At 38.0% G+C, this 22,086-nt stretch overlaps 1 protein-coding gene across 2 annotated transcripts in view; it reads left to right on the top strand.

The window, feature by feature from the left end:
* Positions 1 to 22,086, top strand: part of PPFIA2 (PTPRF interacting protein alpha 2) — a 465,700-nt gene that overhangs the window by 421,282 nt on the left and 22,332 nt on the right. For both annotated transcript variants that reach the window (XM_055341560.1, XM_055341561.1), the window contains exons 21-23: positions 12,451 to 12,532; positions 16,259 to 16,459; positions 21,021 to 21,083. In XM_055341560.1, coding sequence (XP_055197535.1) covers positions 12,451 to 12,532; positions 16,259 to 16,459; positions 21,021 to 21,083 — 346 coding nt within the window. The remainder of the gene's footprint in view (positions 1 to 12,450; positions 12,533 to 16,258; positions 16,460 to 21,020; positions 21,084 to 22,086) is intronic.

Below are 22,086 nucleotides of genomic sequence, written 5' to 3'. Positions count from 1 at the left end.
ATGAGGCACGTACAGGGTGTTCCATTGCACGTCAACCTTTTCTTTATAACGATTGAGCAATAAAAAAAGAAACTCTATAAGTTGCCTAATTTCTGAGATATGAATTTCTGCTTCATACTTTGTTGTATTTAATATATTTTATGAGTTGTAGTAAAAGTTTTCTTTTTTCTAAAAACTAGTCTATTATGCTTGTATAGAAATTTTAAAATAATATTCTCATGGCTTTTTGTTGAATTATTTAAATTCCATATTTTCCCAGTGCCACTACTATATCCAGGGAGCAAGTGGGCTACCTCAAAAGCTACATTTAAATCGATATTGTTTTATGATGATTGTGATAGTATTGGTGAACCAACCTAGTTTGCTTTTTTCCTCAAAGAGAGCAACATTTATAAACATCTGTCCAAATAAATGTTCCTATTGAAAGAGACTCAACTGGCACAAATGGCATTTCTTTTGCCAGTTCAGACAGAGGAAGAAGTAGTGTAGCAAGGGGAGTAGAGTGATAGAATTCGTTTAAACTTTCTCGTGTTCTGAAAGCTGGCAAATCCATCTTTATAAAAACAATAATAGTTATTATTGTGACATTTGTTAGAACATTAAAATTATGGGCCCGGAATGTAAAATTTCTTCTTGACCCAGTTTAAGGTGAGGAGATCGAAAATTAGAACCTGCTAGTAATTATGTCCAAGTCACGTCTGAGAACTAGAACCCAGATATTCTCACCCTCTAACTAGTGCTCTCTTCAGCTGCTGTATCTCCAGGGGTCTACTGAACTTTTTCTTCAGCTCAACAGTAAGCGTGTAAGGCTGTATGAGACTCTGAGCACTATTTTGTAAGTTATTGCTTTCATTTGTGAAACAACAGGAGTGGCCTGAGGCAAAGAATATTCTTTAATAAAGTGCCTGGCTTCTTCCCGGGGTATACTAGAGGCTGGGAAAAATGTGGTCATGCATGTTTCAGAGTGGCTCATTTTCAAGTGACAGACTTACTAGTCAACAATTAGAGCTGCCCTAACCTGATCATGCTTTTGGACGCAGTGAGTATGTATGTCACGGTGAAATTTAAAAAAAAAAAAAAAAAAAAAGATACCACGTCTTTCTCATATCTGAGCTTTTGCACATCTGAAATGATGCTCTTGTTTTATTCCATGGCTTTCTTTGGACTGAAATGTATCCATTAACATTTGTGTGCTTTTCTTTTCCATCCATCCTTCTCCATCTCATGAAAAGCACATCTGGGTAAGTTGAATGACAATGGCTGCTGAACATGTTTATTTTCAGCACCATCCTTTTTTTCTTTTATCTTTAGTATTTCTCTTTTCAGTTTTAACACAAGCTGCACTGCCTCTGACCTCAAATGAAAATTGTGAAGTGTATTCATTTCTACACCGTAAAGGAATCATTGGTTCAGAGAAATGTTCAGACTCCAATTAATGATGGTGGCCTTGCAGGCACTTCCACTTCTTCAGTTCTGTCAGGCGCATGTCAAAAGGCATACCAGACGTCATTTCCTTACTTCTCAAGTCATTCTCTAGGAGTTAGCGTGGCACTCAGGGAGGCTTAAGTCATAGGCCACTTCTGTACTTTGGACTCTGCTGCATGATTGGGTCCTCCTGTGTGTTCCCTCATGCTTCATGGTGCTCCACCTGCATTCTCTTCCAGACACAAACTTCTATGTTAACTACTAAAACTGTCCTTAAACAAAGAGACTTAAATGCTGGAACTTCCCTACTGGGACTTTTGTACCCAGATTAGATTCCAAAGAAATCCTTGGTTTTCGTTGATTCCTTTAGTTTTGCGTGTTCTTTGCATTATTTCCTATACCATTGGTTAATTTTCAGAGCTTTAAAAATCCAAACTACTCAATCCTGCTCTTTGAACGAAAATTAAAACATGTTATTAATCTATTCCTAAGACAACTTGGGCTGTAAAGCAAAACAAATTATTTACAACATTTATAAAACATTTACATTGGTGTAAACTTTTGCACGAGTAACATGGCAAGCTTTAAAAAACACGTTAGTTTGAGAGTTACTCCTTTTAAACTTAAAGCAATGTGTGTGTGTGTATATACATATATATATATATACACACACACACATAATGGGTAAATAAATGGGTTCCATTGAGATGCTGTTATACAGGAAACTATGGAGAGTGCCCCTAATTTGCTATATGGATATTTCATATATCAATACAAGGTCATGAACTTTGTAATATTGCTTAGTTCATTACTATGGCTTATATTTGTCTTACTTTTCCACTCTAATTTATAGTTATAGTTATAGTCTAAGTTATAGTTACTACTACTAATTATTTAACAATGCAGATTTTACTTCTGTTAAGATAGGTTAGGATAATTTATGATATTAAGGAAAGCTCTAGTAAGTGTTCTTTAAAATGCAAGGCAAGCTGAGGTTAGGGTACTGTTCAACTATGCTAGCCAAAGTTTCAAGCTCTTACTTTGGAAAATAATGAATATTCTAGACATTAGATTTAAGACAGTGTTTTTTGTGTCATCATGTAATACCGGTCTTCTATTTTCTAATGACTTAAATTTCATGAGGAAAATAATCCCAATAAATAAAACTTCATTTCCCTATCACTTTTTGAATGAAATACTGAAAGTAATAAATGGACGATGCATTGTCATTTATGGGCTTCAAGAAACTGATGTAATTGTCTTCATTCTAAAATTCAGATTCTTGTCATCTTGTACATATGTGCTCCTAGAACTTAAAATTTTAGGACCTCAAAATCATTTCTCTAGTAGAATTGATAAAGACAAGCTTTGGAAGTTAAAGTGTCAGGAGGAGAGTACAAATATAGTGAAAACAGAAGATTTGAGATGGAAAGATCATCCATGGAATTAAGAAACAGAAGATAAGAATTTAAGCACCAATTTTCCCATTTGTTGCATACCCTTGAGGGACTGACATGTTCTCCGTATTTACTGATACTACTGTCAACTTCCTGCACCTCATAAGAGTATGAGGAAATATGTCTAACTTCAGAAACATGAAACTATAAACTTCAAAATCTTGGGCAGCCCCGGTGGCTCAGTGGTTTAGCGCCACCTTCAGTCCAGGGCCTGATCCTGGAGACCAGGGGTGGAGTTCCACGGCGGGCTCCCTGCATGGAGCCTGCTTCTCCCTCTGCCTGTGTCTCTGCCTCTCTGTGTCACTCATGAATAAATAAATAAAATCTTAAAAAAAAAAAAAATCTGAGTTAAAGAGGGCTGAAAATTAGATGAGGCACTAAGGTAATCTAGTCTAAATGGTATCCAAATAACCTGAAAATTACCAGTGTTCCTCCAGTAATTCCCCAATTTACTATCAGAAAGTGACTAGAGAAAACAGACCACAGAGTCTTTCAAAAGTGAAATTGTTTCATGAAAAGTAATACAAGTCCCTTTAGTTTTCAATAATAGGGTGAGTATTGTATTGCCCCATCACATGTTGGGTGTGCATGCATGTGTGCGTGCGTTTATATATTTTTAATGGTTTCGAAACTGATTAAATTCAAAAAAAAGTGAGGAAAGAAATTATGTAAATCCCAATTCAAATTCACAAATAAAGTAAATTTCTGAGACTATGCCCTCCATTTCAGAGCAGCTTGAAGAAAAAAGGCTTCAATATGAATAAGCTCCAGTTTTAATGTAGTCAAACTATTTCAACTCCAAACAACCTAGCATGTGTTCTTGGAATCTAAATAAAACACTACTTAGATGCGTAATGGACTTTTATATGCACTTCATGTGAAAATGTGCCATATTATGATATACAAACACACATACCCTTGCACACACACAAAATCACAGTATGCTGTGCTTTTAAAATCAAGTCAACCTTGTTAATGTTGAATTCGAAACTCTTAATTTATGGAGTTAAATATGTATATTTAGGCAATCAAAGTTCTGAAGCAGCTGATTGGGATTTTGACATTTCTGTTTAGAATAATTATGTTAATTAAGATATACATTTTCAGCTTGCACATGTTAGAAAAAAATGTGGGTGGCACCACATTTTGTTCATATTTGCTGACCAGAATTTCAAACAGTTCCTCAAATATGTAATGTTGATTTCCATAGAATTGATCGACAAGTCTAGATTTCTGAATGATAGAGTTATAGTCTATCATCTGTTTGAAATTTGAGGAGATCATTTCCTACTTTACCCTCCTGACTACTGAATTTTAATGTAACAATTAATAATGGTGTGAAATGAAAGTAGATTTACTGCTAGTATTATGTAAGGGAGGTTATTCTCAAGCCTACACTGTTAAGAAGTAGATTCAACTGTCAAATTATTTTGACTTATATTTTATTTTTGGTTCTTATTGAACCACTTATTTATTTCTTCTGGTTATATCAATAACTGATTACTTGTCATGTGCTACAGTAAATAAATAAGCCCTTGAGATGAATTTCTCAATCAGCGCACTACTTTGTATTACAATTACACAAAGTCAGTTGAACTGAAACAAGTCACAAGAAATTCAGATTTTCCATCCCAGTTAGGTAAACAAGATCAGCCTCCTTCCTCTGACAGATGTGCAGAGCCTGATATTAAGGAGGAACAGGAAAAGAAAAGGAACAGCTTCTTTTTTCTCTTATAGTGTTGAAGATTAAAAGGCATGATAGTAAGGGGGTAAAGACAATACATCTTAGCCAGGAGGCCAAATGAAGATGTGCCACTTCTAAATATAAGTGAACCACAAGAAAAGAAAGAGAAGTGGGAGACTATCATTTTATTTAATACTAAAAATGAAGTGGATGCTACTTGTTATAACGTAATAAAATTATTACAATCAGTTTATCCTCCTTTCTCAGTTATGAAGAATTCAAAGGGTAATTAGCTAACAGATCATATGGGGATTAAGAAAGTTAACTCTGTGGCCAAGTTTTGGGGGCTCAGATTCTGGCTCCACCACTCACTGGTTCTATGCTCCAAGTGACTTTTGCCCTTTAGTGTCTTCATCTCCAAATGAGTATCAGTACATATCTTATCATTGTAAATGTTAAAGAAATTATACCTATACATATACACTTAGGATAGGGCTTCATACAGACTTTGTGATAAATGCATGCTAGCTATTATTATATGGTATCCAAACCCTAATTTGTCTACATCCAGAACCTCTATTCTTTCACACCATGATATCCTATTTCTGAAGAATAGAAGTGGTTTAGGTGAAACAAGAGAGCACATTAGATAAATCTCTATTACAGTACATTTTAAATGAGAGATATGAGAAGTGCAATAACTGGAGTATACACAAGTTAAAATATTTGTATAGAAGAGAAATTTAATTCTGCCTGGGAGAGGTCTTGGAATCTTACCAAGAAGGATAAAGCATTAGCTGTGTCTGAAGGACAAGGATGAGTTTGCCATGATTATGATGTGAAGAAGGATGTTTCAGTTAGAAGAAAAAGACAGCAAAAGTATGGAAGGTCAAATAGAATGAGATATTGGGAGAATGGCAAGTGTTTCGGTACTGGTTGAGCACAAGAGCCTGGAGAGAGAGCCAGGGCCAGATTACTAAGAGTGTTTCTCATAATGCTAAGATAGTTGACCTTTACTTTCAGGACAATGGGGAGGTTTTTAAGTAAGTAGGTCTTAACAAAAAAATTGTGTTTAGGAGGGTCTCATTAGGAGTTGGAAAAAGGGTAGGAAAGAGGGGTACCAAACAAGAGAATGAGAGACTCTGGGAGTCCACTTCCATGATCCACAAATGATGAGAATTTGAATAAGCTTTGGTGGTGGTCAGTCAATTTGCAAAGTATCTTATTTAATGTTAGAGTACATTTTTTCTCTTTCTGAACAACCAATATAAGTAACTACTAAACAAAATTCTTCTCTTTAAGGTGCAATGCACAGTTTGATGTTAATAAAAACAGAACACTTAGAATTCACCATATGATCAAAGATCCCGGGTGGTTGTCAACATTGAGAGTTTTATGGATCACAATATAATAACTGTTCAAGAGAGACTCTTGTCTAGAGTGTGGGGAGAAAAGCAAGATGTGGTGGAAGAGCAAAGAGTCATCTTTGGGACTTTAGAGTCTTGGGTGAGAGATGAGATGCATGCATGTGGTGCTCATCAACAATCCCTATGGGGGATGTTTGACACTGTAAGTTTCCAGATTTTGAAGGATGAAGAGTCCTTGTGGAATGGGATTATCACAAAATGAAAGGAAGAGTCATGATTTAGGCAAGCAGTAAGATTTTGATAGTTGAAGAAGGGAAAGAACTTATCCACTCTGGAAAATGATAGTTGCAGTGATGGGATTACTTTTTACACAAGTTATTTGTGAAAGTAGGTTCTCAGTTCTGGTTAAAAGTAAGTAAAGATGATTAGAAAAGTAAATCAAAATTAAACCTATTTAGAATTTCTAATTCAGGTTGAGGGTTATACTTTAGACATTTAAGGAACAATTGGAGGGTTTTCAGAGGACAGCGCTATTGCAAAAGTAACGGCTCACACTCATTAGCTGCTTCCTTTGTGGAAGGCACTGGTGTCATCACATTACATGTATTTTCTCAGGTCACTTTCATTGCAGCCCTCTGAGGGAGGTACTGTTACCAGCTTTATTTTACAGATGAGGAAACTGAGGCAGAAAGAGGTAAAATGACTTTGTCTGTGGATGCACAGCTAAGAGGAGGCACCAAGAATGAAGCCTAAGCAATCAGACTTTAGAAGTTTACTTGGTCTGGTATCATGGCAGATTTTTTTTTTATGTCAGTGTATTAGAAGGGTTTGAGAACTGGAGATAGGAACCAATTAAAGGGTTGGGGCAGGGGGGATGGATGGTGGCAACAAGAATAGAAAGGAAAGAAAGATGAAATAGAAAATATGAAGGGGAAATTGGCAGGCATTAAATGGAAGGCGACTGACTCGGCCATCCTGAGTGACAGAGGAAGGGGTGCTGTATGTTATTCAGACAGTCATATCACAAATTGGCAATCCTAAAATAGCACCGTAGGCTAAGTGGCCTGAGAATAAAGTCTCTTTTCACTGACAGTGATGAACAATCCATGTTGAGAAGAATATGAGAAAGGAGGCTTTACTGGCCCTGTGGTCTGTGGCTTTTTTGAGTAATTAATGAACTTTATTTCTCAGAGCTTAACACTTTATTGAACTTGTTGATTTATAAGTTGTGTTTCCCTACTGTAAGGGCATGAGTACAGGGAACTTTGCATGCCCCAGGATCAACCAAATTTGTTAGGTAGTCAGTCATCTGATTTTTTTATAGACCTACTGTGGGCTGAGTTTTGTGTTCAGCAAAGAATAAAACCAATTGAGTCACTAAAAGCTTAAAGGTACCCTAGGTAGGAATACTTAGTGTACTAGGGTGCTTATAAAAATAAGTAGTAAATTTTGCCTTCAGGGGCAAGGAAAGGATGATTTTCAGACAAGAAGCATCTTTGTTGGTCTTGAAAATCAAGACAAAGTGAGTGGGGAGACAAGGCAGGGAGGCATGAGGACATTGTTTAGTGTGATAGAAACAGAGCTCACAAATATGCGAGCATATTCCACCAATTAGGTCAAAAATGCAATAGCCGAGGAGAGACATAAAACCAAAAAAGGAGAAGCCAGACATTTCCATTTGGATGGAGTCATTGAGGCAAATTAGCGTGGATTAGGAGTTAGAAGCTACAAGCCCGGCAAATGCCCTTGATTCATGCACATTTTTTAGACTCTCTTGATCATGTATCCAGAAATCCTTGGGTGTGGTTGTTCCTAGGGTACCCACACCTTGGTCCTGTCCTCAGATCTGCAGAGCCTGCACAGCGCCCCCTCTGTGCGGTTATATATGGGCTGGCAAATGAAAGGACACACACCGAAGTGTTCCCCACCTGTTGGCCTTCTTCCTAAGGTATCACTTTCCAGTCCCAGTAACTCACTGACACCTGTCTCAAGAGAGACTTTGGGGGAACCCTAACGTCATTCTTTATTGTGGATGATAATGTGTTTCTTGAAAATACTCAACAATTCACAAGTTTTTCTTATTCAAAACGACCTTCCTTTACAATTAGTGTTTTCTTTGAGTTTTGGCGCAGGTGATGACTAGCCCAAGCCACATAGATTTCTAAAAGGAAGTGCTACTGATATCCTCTAAATTCTAGTCTAAATCTTAAAACAAAACTGCATACCCATAACGATAGTGAGACATACGTTATCCTTTGGGAAAAGATGGTTGAATATTAGATTTTCTGGACAAAAAAAAAAAAAAGAGAGAGAGAGAGAGAGAGAGAATCAAAAATATTTGTTCAGGTCTAAATACAAAGACAGCAAGTTCCAGACTCAAACTTATGCTAAGGAAAGTTGATCACAGCCTTACTTTGGAAGAACTGTCACTTGACCTTTGAAAAGGTCGTACCCGAGTACAGGTAAGACGCATACATTTCCATACATGGATGGGTTGGACAGAGAACACCAGGATATTCAAGATGCCTGCCTGTAGCAAATGAGTTATTTATTTGGTATTTCCTAAGCAATTCAGGTCACTATTTCTCTGCCGGTGACCCCACAGTATCTCATGAGAAGAAACATGGCCCCGTACAATGAATGCTTAAATCCCTTAGAAAATCATCATGTATTAAACTCAGGAATTTCCAATTATTATATTTTTTCCCATATCATTTTTTTAAACATGGCTTCTTTTCCATGCCATAAACCTGGATGAATGTCTCTTATACCTTTGGTATGGTGCAGAGGTTTTTAAGATTGAGAAGAATTAAATGAGATATTGCTTTGAGAATTTCAGTGCATTTTTTTTGTACCCTTGATTCTGCCCTCAGATTAAGGGAAAGCACATCTGAGTTAAGGTCATGTAGCATGCAGTCCTGCTGCAAAACCCAGCTTCTCCCCCCTCCCACCCCATTCTAGCAGGTTTTTCTCAGTTTCAAGTGTGTCACCCCCAAGGCCTTTACGTGGGATCCAGCCCTGCCAGCTGGGAACCAAAGGACAAAAGCCGTTGGACTCCACCTCCCTTTTCTTATTATCTTAGCATATTCTTACTGACTTTTCCAAGGGCCAGATTGCCCAAAGAATTCACAATCGTGCAATTAAATTTCTGTTCCAACAGAAAATAGAACTATCTGAGCACACTGGATTGCCTCCTGTCAGGGATCCCAAGCCAGATCAGACTTGGGATCAGCTGGAAAGGGTGTTATTCCCCACACACCAGCTCAAGGGGAGACAGACCTTAAGGACTTTTATTATTATTATTATTATTTTGTGTTTTGAAACCTAAAACCCTGAATGGCCTTGTAAGCCAAAATAGAAAAAGATATTTGGACTACAAAAAAGAGAAATATCATGAGGCTCAATTTGCTGACACAAGGACCCCCTAAATGTGAACGTTGACAGACATGTTCAACGTTCACAGCTGTTTATTGACACCTTGTCTGTGCCTGACCTTGTTCTAGATGCTTCTAATTATCTCTAAACAGAATATGTGAAAACATTGGTCCTTCTTGAGCTCATATTTGATGGGGGATATAATGGACTGAGGTGTGAATGATACTCTGTGTTAGAAGATAAGTGCCATGGAGAGAAATAAATCAAGGAACAGGGGTCAAAATGTCTGGTGGGGGTTAAAGGAGGGAGGGAAGGAGACAGTCAGAGAAGGTGACATGTGAGTAAATAGTAGAAGTCAGAGAGGGAGTAGACCATACGGAGATAGAGGGCCAAGCATTCCTTACAGAGAGGAGTGGGCACGAAGATCTTGAGGCGCAACAAGGCCTGAGCTGCTTGCAGGGAAGTGGAGGCATGGAGGCAGTGTCGCTGTGCGAGGTAGCAGCTGAATCAGAAAGCTGAAGAGGGTCAGGGGGCGGGGGGGGGGGTCCTAACTGCTGCTTTGCCTTTTCTTCTCAGAGAGACCAGGAGTGATTGGAGGGTGATGAGCAGCGAAGTTACATTATCGGACTTAAGTTTTAACAGGTTCACTCTGGCTTGTGTGATGCAATATTTTTAGAGAATTAGAAGTTTCACAATAAAAGTGTTCTGCTTTTAAAATGGCTTTTGTAAAAAAAAATAATAATAATAATAATAAATAAAATAAAATGGCTTCTGTACAACTCATATAAGTCACTTGTGACAATGCTATGTGCTTCCCAGGTGTGGAGTGCATATTGACTTGCCTTTTTACTAAATGTAGCAAAAAAAAAAAACAGCTGCAAATGTATGTTGGTTTCTTCCCCTTGACTGCCACTCGGCTGCTCCATAACTGGAAGTGCTGCTTCCCCTGTTAGCTGTAACCTCACAACTCTGAATAACGCTCTCGGCTCTGCCATTGGCTTGCGTGTAGTCCATGCCGAGTCCTTCCCCCGACCTTCCCCCTCTTACTGCTCATGCTGCTTGGAACGCCTTCCCACCTGCCCTTCAAAGCCAGCTTGGTTGCCATGATGCCTTCACCAATTGTTTCCATTGCTATTAACCCATTTTCTAAAATCCTCACACTCGGATTGTGCATCACCGAGTTTTAGCATCTATTTGTGTAATACATTGTGCTTTTGGACAGCTCGTGTGTTTGCTTTTCCCTCTAACCAGGGATCTTCTTAAAAACAACTGGGTCCATGCCTGTGTTTTTCACATTGAGCACAGGTCTAAGCTCACTACAGGTGCTTACAATGAGTACCTAGTGGTTGGTTGGTTGACCCTTCAATCCCTTTCTATCAATCCAGCAACAGTAAGAGTAGGCTACTTGAGTCTGTATTTCAGTGAAGGAATGTCGGGATGCCCACGGGAGTGGGGGCTGGTACCACAATCCAAGGTGAGGAAGCCCCTCTAGTTTTCACTTTGGATTTGGGGCACTGGTGTCACTCTTCCCTGTCACAGGGGCTGAATAACTTACACGTAGAACTAACCCATGCCTTCTTTGCTATTTCCTCAATTGAAACAGCAGTTGATCTATGTGTCTCTTCAGCTGCTATAACTTCAGTATTTGTATTGCCTCTGTTTCTTTTTCCCACTGAATTTCTGTTGGCAGTATCCCCTGCAAATATGGGAAGTTCTCACTGAAAAGCACTTTCAATTATATACAGTTGACCATTGAACACTGTGGGTTTTAAACTGCTCGGGCCCACTTATATGAGAATTTTCTTGGATAAATACACTACAGTTTTATGATGTAATATCTCTTCCTTGTGATCTTCTTAATATTTTCTTTCCTCTACACTTATTATAATACAGCATAAAATACATAATATGTGTTAATCAGCTGTTTATGTGGTCATAAGGTTTCCAGTCAGCAGGAGGCTATTGGTAGTTCAGTTTTCAGAGAGTCAAAAGTTAAATGCAGATCCCTGTGCAGGGGGTTGGTGCCCCTTGCCCCCATGTTGTCCAAGGGTCAACTGTATGTTAACATATTATAATAAGTAATTGATTATTTGATGGTAGGAAGTAATCAAATGCTTCATTTTGGAGTTCATATATGATATTATTGATAGATTCCTAAGCAATGAAAGACACACATTCAAAAGAGGAGGTAATATACTACATTTTTATCATCTATGTGTAAGATCAGAGCACACTAAGGAAAAGAGAATATATTTTCCAATATCGTCCTGCTCAGGTATATATCAGCTTGAGTTTAGGTGAAAACACATATTTGCTATCTCAACAATGAACGACACAAATTGGTTTTATAAATGGATGTCAGTTATAAAGCTCAGTAGCAGAGACAGTGATTAATAATGCAGTTGCCACGGCTTTTTACAACATTCTGCTATCAGGATCAACCATTTGTTGTCATTGAGGTGTTTCACTTTCATTAAAAACGGGGATGATTATAGATGAAAATGAATGTACTATTGAATTTCACACCTTACATTGCTTTCTAGTGATAGGAGTTAATTTCCTTCCAAGTTCTCTTTGAATGAGAGGTAATTTCATAGTCTAGATGAAAAAAAAAAAACAAAACACCTCTTCATGTAGCTACCTGGACCTGGGGAGCATACTAAGATGAAGCACATCTCTTGAATGGGGCTAAACTAACCAAATTTATCTACTACCTCTATATACAGACATTTTCTCTACCATTGCAATAGTAAGGAGAAGTGAGCAATGCAGATGGATGAAGCCTCATTTAATTCAGATCCCATAATGTATGCTTGAATATCTATATGGGGCCATTTTCTTGTTAAAGAGATAAGATATTTGCTGATAATATAATTCAACTTCTTAGTCCATTAACATTTAACATTTGAATTTTGTGAATAAATGTTGGGAGAAATTATTTTTATATGTTGGTGTTTCACTCATAAAACCAATGAGTGATTTCTATGCATTACTAAAAGGAGGAAAGGATTTTGTTATTCTATATTACCTCCGAAAAGCTTGTAAAGTATAATTTTTTTAAAAAGAAACTATTGTCATTACAAATAATCACCACTGTCTTTTTCCATGCTACCTAACTAATAATCTTTGGTGTGTACTTCAGGCATGAACTTCTAGAAGAAGCTCGGAGGAAGGGATTACCTTTTGCTCAGTGGGATGGGCCCACTGTGGTTGCGTGGCTGGAGGTAAGAAAATTAAACCAGAAAGTTCTTAAATTAATCACTCCAGTTTGACAGTTTTTCTAGATACAGGTAAGGATGGATTTCTGAAGTCACAGTTTTCCAATAGCCTGGAGTAGCTTATAAAGGGAATATTTGCTTTATCCAGGGGGCTGTGACCATCGTTGTAGTCTTAATCTGATTGTGATTGGGGTGGAAGGAAACACCTAGTAGGATAAAAAAGCTTCTCTGATTTTCACCATCTTCATGTCTAGAGAAAGAGAAGACAGTTATTAAACCACATATCCGTTGTTGCAAGAAAACTTCTGACCCAGTCCATCAGTCCAGGGTTCTTCTTCATCGGCAGGTTACAGAGAAGAACCACCTCTGTGTTCTATCCTGCTGTGTTATCCAAGATCTCACTGTCACCTGAATGCATAGGAAACCATTCCTTTGCTTGTACATTAATTCCTGAATCTAATTCTCTAAAGCCTAGAGGCCAGCTAGGTTTAGACGGCTGGCATAAAGCAAGAGAATGCGTATCCCCTTGCTCTCTTCTGGGTCTAAAGTGAATGTTATATTGAAACAGGAACTACATTTAGCATTTTCTATAGAACATGGGGACCGGGAAAAATAAAAACAACACCCGAGCAGGGTAGAGGGCAGCAGAAGCGGGCTGGGACAGTGAAGTGAGCACATATTTGACCATAAAAGACCCCTTCATACTACTTATTAGTAGTGTTCACTGCCTATTCCATTCAGTTCTCTAATGTGGGCTGCTAGCAGCTGCCAGGGTATGCCAATGTCAGGGCAAAGAAGAAAATGGGTGTTTCTAAGTGACTAGAGATTATAAGATCACTTACTTCCTTTATCCTATCATATTCAGAGCTAACAAATTAATGAGGAAAAATTAAAACCCATTTTAGTTTAAAAAATAGTCTTCTATCGATAGATGTAACAACATACTTGGCATTTTTTTCTTGGACTGAGTGAAAGAAGCCTGTATCTTGCTTTATTTTATTCTCTCATATCAGTCAGGGAATTTTTAGCATATCAGTGATCAGAGCTGCTTCTTCCAGGCGCGCTTTTAAAATTACTATACTTTAAAAATCAATTATAATTCAAAATGCTTAAGAAAGCACACCTCAAAATTGATAGCAGTTTTTTGTTCAGTGTCACTCCAGTAAAATGAGCTGCAGTTTGACTGAGACTAGCTTCTATTTTGGCAAGTGATGAACAAACCCATATATATATATATATATATATATATATATATATATATATATATATATAAGATTTACCGACATTAAGGAGCTAGGAAATGACAGACAGTGAAGTTTTGTGCTAATTAAACCTATCCTGAGCACACAGAAATTGCTCATAATATGCCTCCTAAAGTGACTCAAATTATAAAATGGAATAAACAAGATGAATGAGCCGGGTGATCCGATGAATGAGAGCTCTTAACTTTCACCTCCTTTCACACCCCCTCGTGTGCACAGCCTTATTTAAGAATGATGTGCAAAAGTTAAGTCTGAGGCTTCACACACCACTTATCAACACCAAAAACTTTTTGAAAGTCTACTTCGGGATAATACTGGTTACAGTGTATTGGCAAGCATTTGGGTAATATTATTCAGTATAGAAATCTAAATATCTTTAAAAAGAGGGAGTGAAAAATCATTAGTGTCCCTTGAAGGTATATTTAGATGTTTACTTATTTTGAACAATTTGAGTTTATAAACTAAGAAGTCAAGTCCCGTCTTCCATCATATCTAATGGTGCCCAACGAGGTAAAGTCAATTCCTTGTGCCTCGCCTGCTGGAAGATAGTATGAACTATTCAGTCATGGCTGCTCTTATATCCCTTCTTCCTGTCTTTCATCTCCAGTCACAGCCCAGGCCATACTGACTCAAAGATTTGGCTTCCAATTTTGTTCGTTTGTCTTCCTATGGAGACAAGTAGCCTCCTCGTACAATTGAATTTTTTAAATAAAAGGATATCTAGATTAGTTGTCTATTACCGTGTTAACAGACTGTTCCCAAATTTAGCAATTATTTTCCTCATGGCTCCAATGGGCCAGGAATCTGGACGTGACTTAGCTTGGGTCCCTGATGAAAGTATCTCCCAAGGCTACAACCAAGGGGTCAGCCAGATTGGCAGGCATCTCAAGGCCTGATATGGGGAGAATCCACTTCCAACCTGACTCTTGTTTTCACAGCAATGGTCCAGTTCCTTGCCAAGTGGGCATCTCAACAAGGCTGCACACAACATGGCAGCTGAATTCCCCCCAGAGCCAGAACACTGAGAGGAGGGAGGGACAGAGGACCACCAGGAATGAAGCAACACTCTTTTTGTTACATAATCTGGAAAGTGGCATCTCATCACTTTCCCAATAGTCTGTTCATTAGTCACTGGTTTCAGCGCCAACTCAAGGGCAGAGGATTACACAAAGGCAAGGCAGCTCTGTCAGGAGGAGGAAACCCTGGGACCCAGCTTAGAAGCTGCCTGCTGCAAAGCCCTAGAACTAATAAAGCTGAATCTCTTTGTCTTACAAATGAAGACACTAAGGCCAAGGTTTAGAGAAGTCACAGGACTCACCAGTGACACTGAAGCAATTAGAGCCCAACCTTCTAGTCCAGAGCTTATGGCACTGATTTTTGCTAATTTATAGCTTTTCTGCTTTTCTTACTGTCACTGCTCTCACTCATGTTCTCTCTCTCCTTTTGCTCAGTCTGTTCATATCAACAAGATAGTCCCCAAAAATCAATATTTTGGACATTTAAAGACCAAGATTTAAACCACTCACTTGCATGGGCCCTGCTTCTTACTCATAGCTAATGATGGGGGTGCAGAGAGAATGGAGACAATATTCCTTTTTTCAAACGTGTGTGACTCAAACGCTGCAACCCAATCCGTGTGAGCTGGCATTCCCCCAGTGCTGAAGATGTGTGCGGACACCGGGCTGTGCTCGTTGCACTGCTGATTCGGTGGTTTTTCAACAGCATCATAGCAGAGTTGAAAAATTGGAATTTCTAATTTCCATCTAATGCAGTTTTCATTTTCTTACTCTCTTTACCTCAAGTTTTCCAAATGTTTATAACTTTAGTCTTTTCCTTTAGCACTTCATTCTATCCTCCAAAACTTTGTTCACGCAGAACATCAGCTTAAGTTCACACAACCATCACATGTTATCGGTAGGTATGTGAGAAATGGGCCTTAACTACGCTACAGGCTTTGACCAAAATCACACGCCTGGAGACTGTAGAGCTGTCTCTGCGACAGAACTGTGTTGTACTCAGAATCCCAAAGATTTATAAGCTGAATTCACGCGTTAAACAAAGTCAAATGAGCCTTTACCAAACTCAGCTTGTGGCTGGTCTTCTTGTCCTTAAATCCACGGGGGCAGAGGTGGATTTGGTGATATGCAGCTATCATGGTTAACCTAATAATATAAATTAGTTGGTAAACTGCACACCCTAGAGACTCGATTGCAGATTTTTATTTCCATTGTGGCCTAGCTGACTTCCTTTTTTTTTTTTTTTCTGACATGTTTTAGTAAGTCACTTAAGGCCTTTATGCCTCTGTGTCATCTCGGGAAAATAATAATAGCATCTATCTTTTTGGGGGCCTGGTCACTACAAGAGTTCATATGGGTAAGCTACTTAGACTAGTGCCTAGCACGTATGAGACGTGAACACGTTCCCCATCAGTATGACCTGTGTATGTGTTTGCTTCTCCCCCGCCCAACAGCTCTGGCTGGGAATGCCTGCTTGGTATGTAGCAGCCTGTCGGGCCAACGTGAAAAGTGGTGCCATCATGTCTGCTTTATCAGACACTGAGATCCAGAGAGAAATCGGAATCAGCAATCCCCTGCACCGCCTAAAGCTGCGACTAGCCATCCAAGAGATGGTTTCCCTGACGAGTCCTTCAGCTCCCCCGACGTCCCGAACTGTGAGTCAGCTTGTGCTCCTTCCCTCTCCCCCTGGCTGGGCAACTAGTAGCCTCCGTTAAGTCCACAGAGTGAGACAGTGGCAGCACACATTTCAATGTCAGTGTGAATTATTCTGAAGAGATTTAGCTGGCTCTTCATTAACCTCGCTGCCACTTTCAATAGGTTTGCAAGTGAGGAGCCGTGATGCCCATCCAACTGGAAGCCTACGACCAAGACAGACTTTTGAGCTAGTCTCTAACTCAAGTCCAGGTTTTTCCCCCCATGCAGAGTGACCCCACGTTAACGCTTAAGGATGTTCCCTTTCAGAGCAAAACAAAACAAAAATAACATAAAAGGAAATGCGCTGGGGGTAGTAGTGCTTTCTGAAGATCAGTGCTGAATTCACTACTTCTTATGCAGTTTTCATAATTATGAAAGTAGGCAGATATTTGGTATTTTGTAAATACCCGGTGGAAGACCTTCCTTCAAAATCCATTTGCTTCTCATTTGTAAGTCCCTATTCTTCTCGTAATTTTATCCCTGTCCTAATGCTAGGAAGGAACAAAATGTCTTTAAAAAAATGCATGCCAGATGACCAACTCATATACTAAGAACAACTCCAGATAATAGTCACTCTTTCTTTAGTCCATCCCTGAGTTCCATCTTCTTCTGGTAAGGGATATGATTTCGGATGTCAACTCAATTTCTCTGGTTCCATGCCTTATGCAGAATAACAAAATGTGGAGGAATAAGGCAAATTTGAGTTGTGGGTAAAAGAAAAGTGGTATTGCTTTATTGCAGTTTTCAGACACAAAATTAAACTGGAGAATAACCTTTTCTCCTGGGTCTTCAACAGTCTGCAGGAAGTGGCGTAATGCGTATCATTTCTATTTTTACACTTCTTCCCAGTATACTGAATTCTAAAGCCAGAAATACCAGATCAAATTATTTAAAAAGGTTTTGTTTGTCATGCTTGGATAATTCCATTTTAACTTCTTTCTAAATAAGGTGTAGAAAAAGATATAATTTAACAAACTCTTATGTATGACATTATTTTTAAATGTCTATCGTGTTGTAGACTATAGCTGAAGTATCACTTGGGCAAAAGAATAATACAGAATATGTTTAACATAAAAGCTTAGTAGGCCACTAAAACAGGTATTATAAACTGAATTCAGATCTGATAGAGTTTAATTTCCAAAGGAGAGAGAAGCATCACAGCTGGCTTATATCAACACTCTTTTCCTAAGAGTCAATGTACACACAATTATGGAAAATGCAAAATTGGAACATCTGAAGTCCTAATTTCAAGATGAAAAGTAGAATATGCTTTATTATTTTTCTTTAGCATCTGAGTCCGTTTCTTAATGGAAAGTAGAATAACGAAGCACTATTTTTCTAAAACTGTCTATGTGAACTTAAGAAATTTAAGTCACAAACTATTAAAAGTAAGTGCATACTCAGTTGTTTAAAGAAGAGTCAGAAAAAATAAATAAAAGAAAAAGAAGAAAGAAGAAAGAAAGAAAAGAAAGAAAGAAAGAAAGAAAGAAAGAAAGAAAGAAAGAAAGAAAGAAAGAAAGAAAGAAAAGAGTCAGATGTGAAGAGAGCTCAGGACACTAGCCTCAGTTCACTGCAAAGGCTTTATCTCCCCCGCCCAACCCACCCCCCCACCCCACCCCCGCATCAGGATCCCCAAAACACAGAACTAACTACTTTCAGTTTGTTTAAACCCTCTTGCCTGCGGGTGATTATGAGCTTTTGCAATTGCTCTTCACTCCTCCTGGAACATTCTTCTGACTCCAGGGTCACCATCCTTCCCCAACTCCTCCTTCATCGAATGATTCTTGAATGTTTTTCCTTGAAAAAGCCAAAATCTAGTTTGCTTCCCTTCCTGTGTTACCACTGTGTATACTTATAAAAACTATCTTCTAATTTTCTCTTTATTTATCTTCCGCTAAGCTGAGCAAGGATATTACCAGTTTTCCATGGTCTCCAGGCCTTAATTCAGTGCCAGGCAAATTGTAGAGAGTAGTCAGTAAACATTCATCCTAAGAATGGTGATTGTACAAGTCACTCTGCCAAGCCAGAAGATACGTATGGCCCTGACTTCAGAGAGGACAACCAGGGTAGGAGCAGTAGGACTTGCTCACCACTAGGTTTAGTAGATGATCTAGTTTAATTCCTCAGTGTTAGGCAGAAGCAAAGAGCTATGGAATTCCAAAGAAGGGAAAAACGCTTTGTAGTGGAATAAGGCTTCAAAGAGAAATTAACGGCTCAAAGACAGGTAGTATGTTATTAATTAAGGACTAAAAAATATTACTTTTGTTCAGTATTAACTTTTGGATAAGAGACCTTTTCAGTCTATTTTCCTTATCTTTTTATAAAGATGAATTATTTCATATCATATATTTTTCTTTTGAAACTTAGTCACATAGCATGAACATTTTCCTCATTTTATTAAATATACAATTGTCATATCATGTTTAATTGCTGCGTAACTCCTTCATGGAAATACCATAATATATTTAACCAAATCCCTAATTTTGGGCATTTTGTTTATTTAACGATTTTCATTGTATTCACAATACCATAGTGGATACACACATAGTCACATTGTTGCATAAACAGATTGTTTCTTATAGAAGAAGGGAAGATCTTAACTATTTGGATTCGCAGTTAACATAGAAGCTACAGAAATCATTGTAAGAATGAGACCAGCTTAACTGAATTTCAAGTAACCTTCACTGCGGCTCACTTTGAACAAACAGTGCAGCACCTCAGGCAAAGCACTGCGGTCACCCAGTGTAAAGGGTGTGTGACACATGAGTGTTAGGTTCTTCTGGGTATAGTGCACTCTTTACAAAGTTAATAAGAGCAATTTATTCGAAGTGATTTAACAATTCATACATTCATATGCCTCTGTTTACGTTGATCCTCACTCCCAAAAGCTGGGAGTAGAGGGGAAGGGCTCTTAACATGGAAGACTCCAGTATGTGAAACACAATTTATAGGTGTGCATAGTTTTATCTTACAGGGAAAAATTCAGATATACTCTAAATTCCAAAATGGTAGGAAAATGAGAATTTTACACATATAAATTTTACATATATGATGCCTATCCTCTGTTTTTTTTTTTTTGTTTTTTTTTTAAGTAAGCTCTATGCCCAGTGTGGGGCACTACTGAACTCCTCTTTGTTACTCAACCATATGTATATGAGAATATATATATTCCTCATTACTTATTCCTCACTACTTATAATTCTCTGATAAATAAGATTTCTTTTATATTGGATTCTATTCATCAGTTTAGTTTATATGTAGTTATTTTTCAAATTATACTAAATTACACAATTTATAACAGAAGGCAAATTAAAATGGTACTACTATGTGTTGGTAGAAAAGGACAGAGAGAATCATGGTGGAGGCTAGTGTTGGGACATCAGTTTTGCTATTTCTGATTCTAGACCGCTTCCAAAACAAATAATAAGCAATGCATAGGATATAAATTCCATTGTGGCTCTAGGATGGATGTACCTGGACCACCTTGCAATGTACATAAGGATTTCCCAGTGAAATGGTGGAATTTAATAGGAAGTGGTTTCCAGTGGCCATTATCATCCACAATATGCCTGATCTGGACATTACTAACTGGACTTAAGTTTAGAAATTGTGCATTATTCAGTGTATAGAACAAATATCATGGGTTATCTTATATAACCCATATATATAACTTATATAACTTAATTATATATAACTTATATAATCTTATATAACCTTATATATATCTTATAAAGAAAGCAAATGAGATTTCATAAAAGAATAGTGCCTGCTAAAAGGAAAATGTCCCTCTTACATCACGGTCTCTGTAATGGTGTAGGGCCTTGTGGAGAAATTGGGAAGCCTAGGTTTTGTACTTTCTGATAGTATTTAGTAAGGTTGAAAAAATGCCCTTTATTAAATTAAAAATAACATTTTACTTCTTTCTCCTCTATAAGAATATAGCAAAACAACACACTTGTGGAATTATAAAAGGAAGAAATCATTTGGGAAAAACTGATAGTGGTTTCCAGACAGGGTGTGATAGTGCTTTCAGCTTTGTACTGACCACCAGTTTTCTCTTTTCAAGGACATTGAAGAATCAAAACTTTGTGAATGAAATATTGGTAATTGCACAACAAAGTACCCATGCCTTTGTTTTCTGAAGAACAATAAATACCTACCTCTACAGATCAAACCTAATCAGTTCTTCATGATTACAAAAAAAAAATGGATCCGATAGCTACATACCTTTGAAATGCAAATCTTGATTTAGCCTTTGCCCTGATTAGTAATCACAGGAGCATCATTTTAAATCTATCCCACATGAGCTTCACAGCATGCCTCTTTCTATTTAATTTTTTTAAGTAGAAGAAAAAGGGAGCTCTGAGCAAACCAGCAATGCTGTCTCTCCTGTGCATGCTGTAGAGGCAAGAGTACTGTCGTGTTGCTGTGGTGCTGTTAACTTACAGTACTGCTGCCTTTCTTCTTTACCACTGCTTCCCTCTGGTGGATCCTACTGCCTCCCCTGGGCCTCCTCACTAGCCTTCAGGCAACGTTTGGGTGACCCATGAAGAAATGGAAAATCTTGCAGCTCCAGCAAAAACGGTTAGTCTTACGGCTTTGTTGAACGTGAAGAAAAATTATTTTGCTGCTATTTGGATGGAAACCTATTTTATTTATGACAGATCTGAGTAATGGGTATGTTTACATCGTGATATGCATGAAAACTAACTTTTTTCGTTAAGGTTTTATTTTACTTGGACGTTTCTAATGAAGCAGTGCTAGGTGGTTATAACATGGTTAGTATCGCAAGAGTTTGTAACATGCTTATAATAATCAAGAATTTTAATTATATTCATCATTTATCATTCTGCAACGTTGGGAATTTTCAGTAGCAGATATCACTCCGTATTGGGCATATTCACAGATATGTTATCAAACCCAATTAAACTTGTAATAGAAAAGTTCAGTTTGAACACACCTTTTTTCTTCTTCTTTTTTTTTAAAGATTTATTTGTTTAGTCAAGAGAGGGAGCTAGAAAGTGAAGGGGCAGAGGGAGGGGGAAAGGGATAGAGAGAGAGAATCCCAAGCAGACTCCCTGCTGACCATGGAGCCCGAAGAGGGCCTCCTCAGTCTCACCACCCTGAGATCAATGACCTGAGCTGAGATCAAGAGGATGCCTAACTGACTGAGCCACCCAGGCACCCCAAACACTCATTGTAATATAATCATTTAGTTTCTTATACTTTACCAGTACAGAACTTAAAACTCAACACCGCCCCCCCCGCCCCGCCCCAAATAGCTATTCATTTGATATTCAAAGCACAGGCTTAAAGAAATTTTTAGCGACTCTGATTATAATTGTCAGCTTTTAAACCAATTATATATAGTCATTTTTCATGTAAAGTAACCAAATTGGGTAGGTCAGACATTTTATTCTTAGCAGTTTCTTCTAATTTAATGTCCTTTTGGTTTTTTCTAGATGTGAAAAATTGACTACGTAGTTTATGAAAGATAAAAATGCCAGTCATTTTCTAATTATATTTCTAGTTCAGTGTTTTGGCTTTGCTTTTATTCTTGTTTACTTTTGTTTGTTGTTGCCCATTG

The sequence above is a fragment of the Nyctereutes procyonoides genome, unplaced genomic scaffold, assembly GCF_905146905.1.
Source record: "Nyctereutes procyonoides isolate TBG_1078 unplaced genomic scaffold, NYPRO_anot_genome, whole genome shotgun sequence".
NCBI lineage: Eukaryota > Metazoa > Chordata > Mammalia > Carnivora > Canidae > Nyctereutes > Nyctereutes procyonoides.
The sequence above is the reverse complement of the archived record's forward strand: the minus strand, read 5'-3'. Positions and strand labels throughout refer to the sequence as shown.